The sequence below is a fragment of the Eutrigla gurnardus genome (genome assembly GCF_963514095.1).
Source record: "Eutrigla gurnardus genome assembly, chromosome: 2".
Taxonomy (NCBI): domain Eukaryota; kingdom Metazoa; phylum Chordata; class Actinopteri; order Perciformes; family Triglidae; genus Eutrigla; species Eutrigla gurnardus.
Genome location: NC_139916.1, coordinates 14,504,904 through 14,514,688, shown reverse-complemented (window position 1 = coordinate 14,514,688; position 9,785 = coordinate 14,504,904). Strand labels below are relative to the sequence as shown.

General features: G+C 40.0%; 2 protein-coding genes across 2 annotated transcripts; both read right to left on the bottom strand.

Moving 5' to 3' along the window:
* Positions 1-2,100: 2,100 nt before the first annotated feature.
* zmat1 (zinc finger matrin-type 1) lies at positions 2,101-7,583 on the bottom strand. Its single transcript, XM_084022769.1, has 7 exons — positions 7,428-7,583; positions 5,140-5,246; positions 4,948-5,031; positions 4,576-4,711; positions 4,149-4,430; positions 3,655-3,745; positions 2,101-3,356 (listed from the first exon to the last, which is right to left on the bottom strand). The coding sequence occupies exons 1-7, from the start codon at positions 7,564-7,566 to the stop codon at positions 2,393-2,395; spliced, it is 1,803 nt and encodes a 600-aa protein (XP_083878895.1). The 5' UTR covers positions 7,567-7,583; the 3' UTR covers positions 2,101-2,392.
* Positions 7,584-8,215: 632 nt separating this feature from the next.
* Positions 8,216-8,893, bottom strand: gnrh2 (gonadotropin-releasing hormone 2; the record flags this gene model as incomplete). Its single annotated transcript, XM_084021667.1, has 3 exons — positions 8,752-8,893; positions 8,552-8,635; positions 8,216-8,254 (listed from the first exon to the last, which is right to left on the bottom strand). Exons 1-3 carry the CDS (start codon positions 8,884-8,886, stop codon positions 8,216-8,218), a joined length of 258 nt encoding a protein of 85 aa, XP_083877793.1. The 5' UTR covers positions 8,887-8,893.
* Positions 8,894-9,785: the final 892 nt, after the last annotated feature.

Here is a 9,785-nt window from a genome sequence, read left to right as displayed (position 1 = left end):
CACAGAATATTCTGTCTATAAATCGATTAATCATTTAGTCTATAAATGTCAGAAAATAGTCAAGAGATGGCCTTCGCTACTTCCAAGAGCCTACAGTGACATCTTCACATTGGTGACAATTGGCTTAAAAGTCTTAATACCCAGAAGTATTTCATTTATGATATAAAACAGAGGGAAAACATGTAACTAATGAATATCTGGCAAGAACAAATGATCATCAAAATTGTTGTCAATCTTCATTGTCAAACATTGGACTAATCGATCAATCAACTAGTCGTTGTGGTATTAAAGTTGGATATTTCCAACACTGAGGTTGATACGATACACTGACATCTTTTCATTAACTCTGATTCATCCCTACAGTCTCGGAGCGATTGCTGCCGTTTGTGAGCAACAATGACCTGCGGAGGTAAACTGCATTAGAAAGAGCCAAAGAGAAACTGCAGATTTTTGCAGCTCCTATCTTGATTGAACACAAATTGGAATTCTTTGCTCGACATTAAAAACGACTTTGTCCCGCTGATTGACATTTCTGTTATATTTTGGGGGAGCCATTCCAAAATGAGGACTGTTAAAAATGTCTGATTATTTCCTTGATAAACACTGAAATATGAATGTTGCCTGTGAACCGCTTCGTCTCTGGATTGTTTTGTGTATGCGTGGAAGGTTAGCGTGTAGGTCTGGTGGGGGTCTTACATCGAGAGGATGTGGGCACCCTTTAGCTCTACGGGGGTCGCAGTCGCGAGCGAAACAGGGAACGAGACCACAGGATTCTTTGAAAACAGGAGATCTCAGGGGGCTTCAGATCTGCTCTTTACACATTGCTGAGCTCCAACGACTTTGTTGGTCTGCTCCGATGCTTGAAGTCAAAAGCAGCCTTCATTTCTTTTCTCTACTGCTCTCATCAGCCAATTTGTTCAAATTGAAATTCAGTATTCTCAGACAAGACGCTTCATGTCCATATTATTGTATTTATCTTATCATAGAGGTTGTCGGGTCCTCGTTGACAGGCCTTTAAATCTATTATGTCGTGACCTCACTCCAGAAGCTTTTTGTCAGAGGATTTCTGCAGCACACGAGCAATCTGTTTCATGCATGGTTTCCATCTACGACACTACTTTGGCTTGAATCCCGTGATACTTGATCCTATGTTCTCCTGCTCCAACAACTTCTGCTCTCAGGACCTTGATGCAATCACATAAACAGCAATGAACCAAACAAATGCCAATCAAAGAAAAGTCCACATATGTACCATAAGAAGTTCTTAAACAAATAAGCAATGAGGAATTATTATGCTTCATCCACTGCCTGTTTGAGCAAGTTGAGTTTATAACAAAGCCAAACAAGCCCACTGTCGTAACACATACAGCTTTTAGAAATATGTATGCAGTGCCCAACAGAGCACACAGAGGCTTGTCCATTATAGGCTCTTCAGGGACTATTTAGAACAACGATGCTGTTTTTAGTGGATGCTTGAGTCAAGAGGACGGTTGGAAATTTGATTTAATTGCAACAACTCTACTTTGCCTCTTTTCACTCACCGTTTAGTACCATAAACTCTTTGTTCAACTCATCACAGACTGCATCTGAACATTTGTTTTGTAAAGAGCTGTCCTCATTTGAACTTCTGCACCTGTCTGACCCCAAACACTTCCAAACACATATGCAATCTAGACTACAGCAATGTCTCAACACTCTCCTGTTTCTTTTTTTTTTAACTTTTTTTCAAAATAGTTTTGATGTGCAACAGAGGCAGAACCTGTAATAATTGTTTCATTCCACTAGAACATTATATGTCTATGTCTTCAAGGCTTCTTTCAGCCGACGTGCCTCTGAGTGAACGCACACAGAGCTTCAGGAGAAATGAAATGACTAAGCTCCTAACACCTATGGGCTTTTATTTGCTTTACTGATGCTCTGATTGAAGCTCAACAGCGCCAACCACAGGCTGCTAAAGGGATCACAACCTATCAAAGCCTTGCCAGAAGCACTTATATTAAGGTATTGAGAGGTCAGGTGGACCTCTTGAGCATTTCAAATGATAGGCAAAAAATAAAAGCTGTTACATACAGCCAGCAGTTAATACAGATGTGCAAATGAATCAATCAAACATATTATGTTGTCATAGTAAAACAAAGTGTCATAGTAAAAAATAAAGCTACATAGTTGTGGTGAGAATACAGTTCATTCATGGGCTAAACATGGCTAGCCAGCTAGCACACCTATGGAGAACAACACTTTCAGGCTGTCTGAGCAGGTAGTAAAAATGTTGTTAACTGCCAGAAAGATTATTTTAATATAGACAGTTTATGAGATTTTTCCAATGTCATGCTCACGATCACTTCCTGTTTGGCTTAAATTTCAGCAGTCCAACAGACTGGGACTTCCTAGCTTAACAGCCCAGAATGGAGTCGTCCCACAGCTTCTCATCCTCTGTCCTCGTGTCGACTTTCTCTTTTGTTTTCTTCTTCTCTTTCCTGTATTTCGGTTTGGCCGACTCGTCCTGTCCACCCTCCCCCTGCTCAATATTCATTTTAGCTTGAATATGCACTTCACTCTCTTTTCTATTGTCCATCATGTCTTCTGGCATCAAACTGTCCATCATCCTTTCCCCTCCTTCCGCATCAAAGTCCTCCTCCCGGCATTTCTTTTCTCGTCTCCTCCGCTTGCCGTGATTTTTTCTCTTTTTGCTCCCCCTCTCTTTTTCTGACTCTCCGGATCCGTCTCGTCTCGTCTCCTCTGAGTCATCATCTCTTTCTTTCCTCCGGCGCTTCCTCCTCTTCTCCTCCTTGTCTGAGTCCTCATCTCTTGCTCGCCTGGATCTTCTAATCCTCCTCTTTTCTCTGCGCCTGCATTCACTGTCATTACTGTCACTTGTGCTACTGCTATAGGAGGAGTAAGACGATGAAGTAGAACAAGAGGAGGAACTCAATTGCTTTCTGCGCCTCCTTCTGTTTGCGGGCTGAGAAGTGAACAGTGGGGAGCCTGAGTCTGGGAGGACTGGAGGAGGACAGAAGTAATCCCAGTGATGTGAAGGCTGGGGAGGGGCCTGATATGGAGGCTGCCATCCTACAACTGGGTAGTAACAACCAGAGCGGGAGTGATGAGGAGGGTTAGAGGTAGGAGGGAGGTTGGGCATATGTTTATTCAGTTCTATGATTTCCCCCTTGTTTAATGCTGCCTCTTCCTCTTCATCATCCTCACCCTCCTTTTGTGTGGCACCCAGAGGGAGCGCTTGACTGGCCTTGGGGGTGATTCCACGAGCCTTCTGAACCTGAATGTAATCTGCCAGTTCATCTGCAAATGTGTTATAGTCTTTTTGTTGGGATTTGCACAAATCAACGACCTTCTTCTCTCTGGCAAAGAACACGTAAACAGGAGTTAAGTTGCTATTCAGTTGGGTAATAAATGTTAAGTGTTTTCTTTACCATCAATGTGTAGCCTGAAAACCAAAACATAAGATAAAAGCAGCTAAAAGCTACAAAGAGCTGCAGAGGTTAGGTGATAATAGTAATCTGATGTTGTGCAAGTAAGCAAAAATGTTCACTTAAGGAAGCGTTAATGTTGCCTAGAAAGTTGAAGTGCAGTTTAGTAGATTACATTTTAAGTGCAGTATAAATGATGACACAATAACTGAAAATGTATTGCTCTTACCTAACGTGGTGTTTGTTTCCTTGCATGTGAGCCTGATACATCTCCACAGAGTTAAATCGCACGCTACACATCTGACACATCAGGGAGTCGGCTGCAGACAACAGAGGGGGTGCGGTGGGAAAGGAGGCATCAATTATAAAGTCATAGCTTATCAGCACCAAGATGTACTGCTTCCTTTGCTTTCTTCTTATTCTAGTTTGTTTCTAACTTGTGCCAAAATAATAGCAAACAGTTGCTAACTGATTGAAACATTCTTATATTATTTAACATAACCAGACAACTGCCTCTTGTTATGGGAATTTGCAGTATATATTTTTTCTTGAACATCCTTGCTCATTATGCTGTTACCAGCTTCTACTGATATTATGCGGCATCCCAGTTAGATTGTAGGACACTGACATATAGTACGGCTACAGAAGACAACTTTAATATCAAAATGGGCTCTGATGCCCCTTTATGTATTACTGCCCCAGTGCTGTGAGACCCTGAGTTACCTTCTTCGACATCATCTCCGAGCTCTTTGAGTAGCTCCTGTCTGGCCTGATTCCTCTGGTGTTTGCGTCCATTGTAGTGCTGCAAAGCCATTTGGGGATTGTTGAATGAAGCAGCACACATGGCACAGTACTTGTGAGGGTCCTTCTGATCAACCTCTGTGCAGGGGGTGGTTGTGGTGGCTGTTGGGTCCATAAGATGCTCTATACCACCCTGTGAGGCTGACTTGTGGGCAGCATCATCGGGATCCCGAGTCTGGCTTGGTAATGTCTGTGTGTATGTCTCTGCAACAAGAAATCCTTTATTTAAATTAATTTGTGTCTGACCTTCTTAAGACAGATGAAACCTACTGTCAAAAATATGCATTATTAAGCAATAATTATTCAAATTCAGATCATTATACCGTTCCATCACAGGACCCATACTTGCCTGGGGCCTGAAGTCCTTGTTTACGAAGATTTTTTGCATGAACTTTGCCTTCGTAGTGTGATTTTGCCACTACATGGGAACTAAAGACCATGTTACACAGCTCACAGAAATGGTCCTTATCAGTAGTCATGGTCCGCTGTAAAAAAGACACAAGACCGACTTGTCAAGAGACAGATATATGCTTCCTGACATTAAACGAAAAACAATGAATAAAAAAGAAAACAAGATGTCAACGTCAACCTTCTGTGAGCACCTTATCTTATCTGATCATATTATATGGAAAATTACAGCACTAAAGCTATTGCAATTTAGCCATTAAACGCTTGCAGAATTATGGTTTATATTGTGTAAAATCTCTAAATGACAGCTAACCTGAAGCCCCGTGGACTCTTTGTTCATCTTCTCAGCTCTCTTGGCCTGCAGGTAAACCTTGAGTTTCTGAGCATGCTTCTTTCCCTGCAGTCGGAGGACATGGGAGACAATATTAACAAAGGCTCTGACCTTATGAGGTCAATTAAAACTGCACCACCTTTGCATGACGAGTGCCTGGAAAGCAGCACACACCTCATAGTGGGAGAGCCGCTGAGATTCATAGAGCAGCACAGCCTCACACACACGGCAGTAGTCTTCAGTGAGGAGGCCCTGTAGCAGCTCCTCTTCACTCTGGTGTCCTGCGTGGCAGAATACACTGTCACTGTCACAATTGAGTCAATTAAATCCCCATATTATGTGCCATCACTTAGGTCTATTTAATGTAAACCGCATAAATCGATTTAGACAAATTAACTTTGGAAAAATTTGAAGAAAATGAAATGCTAATTGATACAATTTTCATTGCCTGAACGTGCGAGAGAGGTCTCGTCCAACATTCAAAATAATTTTGTCTTTGCAACAACAACTTCCTGTACAAAATGCAGTTGCCCATCTTGGAGATTTATGAATTTTACTGAATTCCACACTTATTGAAGATGCCCCCCCCCCCCCCTTAATCATATTTAAAGCAATGTTATCCAATGTAAAACATTATCTAATTTACCTAAAATATTATTTGGTTCAATAAGGTTCTCCAATCAGTAAAATCATAAACTTCCATAAAAACTACAATTTAAATTTAAATATCAACACTAATTTCTTACAGTGCAATACCGCAAAACCTCTTAACACTTCAGAAATCAGAGTCAGTGTATAGTTTAGTATATACTTCTACCATGTGGGAATATCATGGTTTCATGCATGACTAAATTAACTTGTTTATTGTCTGATGAATATTCATTTTTTCACTGCATTTCTGCATTCATGTAGTCTTTGAATGAATGAAGCTGTCAAGCAGTTTGCTCTAATAACATGAATAAAGTAAATCATATCCTCATTTTCACACAAAAAAAAGAGCATTATCCATAATAGCTCAATTGTTTTGGCAACAATTTGGTAATGAGTGTGGTCTTTTCCCAAAACTGAGAGGAAGCAGGTTTTGAGTTTCATTTCTATAGATTATAGCAAAATGACATTAATAAACACCGTAATAAATATTCCTGATTTAACAATGACATGGTTGTAATCATAGGACATAACCAATAAGTTTGTGCTTTTATGACCAGTGTTTAGAATCAATTTGCTTATTATATTAATTAAATTAGCAAATAATATTTCTTAGTGTCTCAACTTCTATAAATGCAACTGTGAATGAAATACTTCTGATGATCAATCATCACTGAATTAATCATTGACCAAATTATTTTAAAAAATGCTTCTGTATGAGTCAATAGTGAAAAAAACATTGTTGCCCTATGAAGCGTGATATTGAGGTTATGAAAAATAAGACATTGAAATAAAGACCATGGAATATAAAAAAAATAATAATACAGCCTTCATAGTGTGTTGGCAGAATTGTAACTTTCTCCAGTAATGTAGTGAGACAATAATGCACAATAAATACAGCATTTCCCTCCATATCTTGGTAAAATATCTATCTAACTAACTATTCTATGTAATATAACTCAAATAAACTAAGAAGTGCCATTAGTTAAAAAAAAATAATTATTGCACACTACTCTATGCTGCCCAAAATATTCATGTTTGCTGATACATTTCAAATACTGTACTTACCAAATGATAATCACAGTGGCAGTTATCAAGAGAACAGAAATTGTATAATAATGGGAGTTGTTGTTTAATCTATTCACACCCTTGAGAACATGTGTTATTCTACTGGTATGCGGCCACCAGGTGAGGGACATGTTTAAAGTTAGACTGACAATTCAACGTATCCGGTCTGAGGTCCTTATCTCACCACCATCCTGACAATACGAGGTCTTTTTACACAACACGCAGCTACGGCTGACCCTAAATGTTGCCACTAGCTAGTGCATTGCAGACTGTTGCGTTGGCTGATCAAAGTACTGACTGATCTCACCACATATTGCTAGGGACGCTATGTCAAATTGAATGTCACTCGCTAAGGTTAATGTAAATTAAGAGGCTGTTTGGGTTGGAGTCACTAGCTCGCAAGACAAGTAGCGACTGGCCGACCACTTCCGGATCTCAGAAAACAAGCTACCTTCTTTTTTTTCCCTACTTTGTATCGGTTTTGCCTTTAGTGTGGTTTAAGGATTCAAAGGGTGTTTTCATTGGCGATACCTTTTTACGAGTCATGTACGTACAGATCGATATAAACATGAGCGTAACTCCTAGCGTTACAGCTAACGTTAGTTGACATTAGCGGATTTGGCTAAGGAGCTAAATTAGCTCGCTCGATTGTTGAGCTGGCTAGCCAGTTAGCTAACGAGAGCTAACGTTGGCTCGGCAGTTAGGACACCAGACGGCTGAATTTTCACGTTTTAGACAAAACTCACCTTGAACCTGGGTACTATCTATTTTAGTGTTTATTACTTTGTCAGCATCTGTGACAGAAGACGCGTTAGGGGTACTAGTAGTGTTATTTTGAGCGTCTGACTCCGCCAGCTGCGGAGTACAGACACTTCTGCCGTCCATGTTTTTCCCTAGCTGGAGTGGTTGGCGCGTGCGCAGTGACGTCGTTAATTTATGGATTATGCTTGTTTGCGCAATCTATGCACAATCCTCAGAAAAACATTATAATGTCGTAAAATGAAAATTCGCATGGGAGCCTCTATCATCCCTGGGCTGATGTATCTAGAGTTTGTTTGATTTAATGTACAGTATTCATATTAAATATTATTTTTAAAACTTTTATAATTAAAACTAAAATAAATAATAATCAAATAAAATTATCTTTTGTTAAAATGCCTTTTTTCTGATCTACCTAGTTGTCCCAATAAACCAAGAAACTGAGCCATAATGACCCTGAAACATCTCAATGCAATTCCTCTATCATGTTTCCCCCCCCCCCCCCCCTGCTTATACAACATCTTTACAACCCATTTATTATATGCCATCAGTCACTTTGGACATAAACAATAAATAACAAGTTCATATCAAAATAGATACTTTATTTTGGGACATTACAATTATGGCAACATTTGTCACATAGGGAAAATCTATGCAGGAAAACAAATTCACTGTCAAATATAACAAATGGGACAAGATCAGAGGATGAACGTGAGATCGTTTCACATCGAGACGGGGACACTGATGAAGAGGGTCACTATCTAGAAAAGCAGTGTCACTTTTTCTTCTGGAGCTCTCTGGCCAAGGCATCCAACTGTGAAGAGAGATAGTGTTTAACATGAGAGTCAGAGACACTACACTTAATACACATATTGCACAGCAATTACTTGTTGTTATTCAGTGTTCAGATAATTGGAACATTTTGTCATCAGGGTGGCAAATGTGTGTATGTGTTTGTAAGGAGGTACATTCTTGTAAAGTCAAATAAAAGAAATGATATTGACATGGAGTTTTATCTGCTAAATATGACATTTGCTATTGATAAAATTACTTGTTTTGTATCGTGATTTATGTGTCCATGCGGTACTGGATATACTGTTGATGTACTTACAACAATATTTCTCAGAATATTCCTCCTCTGGGGTCTCAAGTAGCTGCATTCTCCTGCCTCACACAACTTGATCTCCTCTGAAATCTGAGAAACAGAGATAGTGAGATATGGAATATGAGAGGACTGTAAAGAGGTAAAAAAAAATGTCTTTCAGTGAATGAGAAGTGCATGCACACTGGCACATTAACACCGATCCTGACCTCTGACGTGCCAAAAGAGTCCAGCTCCCTCTTGCCTCCTGGGTACCAACCATGGGACCAGTGCTGGCCGTTGGACAGCTGAGCCCCCACACATAGAAGCAGCCCGAGCAGCAAAACCAGCCGAGATACACACATGATATTCCCACCTAAAGGCAAAGATGGACAAGTAAGTATAAACAAAATATACAGAGTTTTCAGGTCAAATGTTAAACTTCTCAACAATAACTCAGTTTAATAGTCAATAACAGTTTATCCTGAGAGACAACACGTTTCCAATAATAATCACTTTCTGTTAAAGCCAGCTCTCCAACAATATTATCTGTAATATAAATTTTAAAAATAACAATGTATATTTCAGACACATCACAGTCAATTCAATTCAATATTATTTAGAGTGTCAAATCACAACAGAAGTCATCTCAGGACACTTAACACATTGAGCAGGACTGGAATACGCTCAAAATTTCAAGAGTCAACACAATTTCAAATTCCCAACATCACCCAGGGGCAAGCGTTACAGCGACAGTGGCGAGAAAAAACTGCCTTAATAGGCAACATAGAAGTGTAAGTATCCTTACCTTTGTCTCACAACTTTATCACTACAGGCGTCCCGCTCGAAGCTCAGTCTGCTTGCCCTTCAGTTGGTGGGTTGCTGGAGGTATCTCACAAGTGTATTACTGCAGAGAGTCTCTTCAACCTCATCCTGCTCCTGAATATATGTAGCCCTCCCAACACATATGGCCGTTATCATTCTCTAATTGCCCTGCCCACTACTGACCCCTCTGCTCCCTCTGTTCCCTGGTGAAATGAACGGTCCCCGGGGACAAGAGGTCAAGACGTGGCATATTCCAATTATCGTCCGCAAACAGCACTGACACCCCTGGGATACTCATCTGTTCACACATCACCCATATCTGCTTCCAAATACTGTCACCCTGGCTGAATAACACATTTAAGTCAAACTTCAATTAAAAGATTGATGCCAAGCTGTATAATTCATGTATACTTTTTGAAGTATATTAAAGCGCACAGAT

Excerpts from the sequence above, each read along its gene's own strand:
- zmat1 (XM_084022769.1), bottom strand. The coding sequence starts at position 7,566 with ATGGACGGCAGAAGTGTCTGTACTCCGCAGCTGGCGGAGTCAGACGCT. Across the intron at positions 5,032-5,139 it reads AGCGGCTCTCCCACTATGAG|GGAAAGAAGCATGCTCAGAA; the intron begins GTGTGTGCTGCT and ends CTCCGACTGCAG. Across the intron at positions 4,712-4,947 it reads AAGAGTCCACGGGGCTTCAG|CGGACCATGACTACTGATAA; the intron begins GTTAGCTGTCAT and ends TCTTTTTTACAG.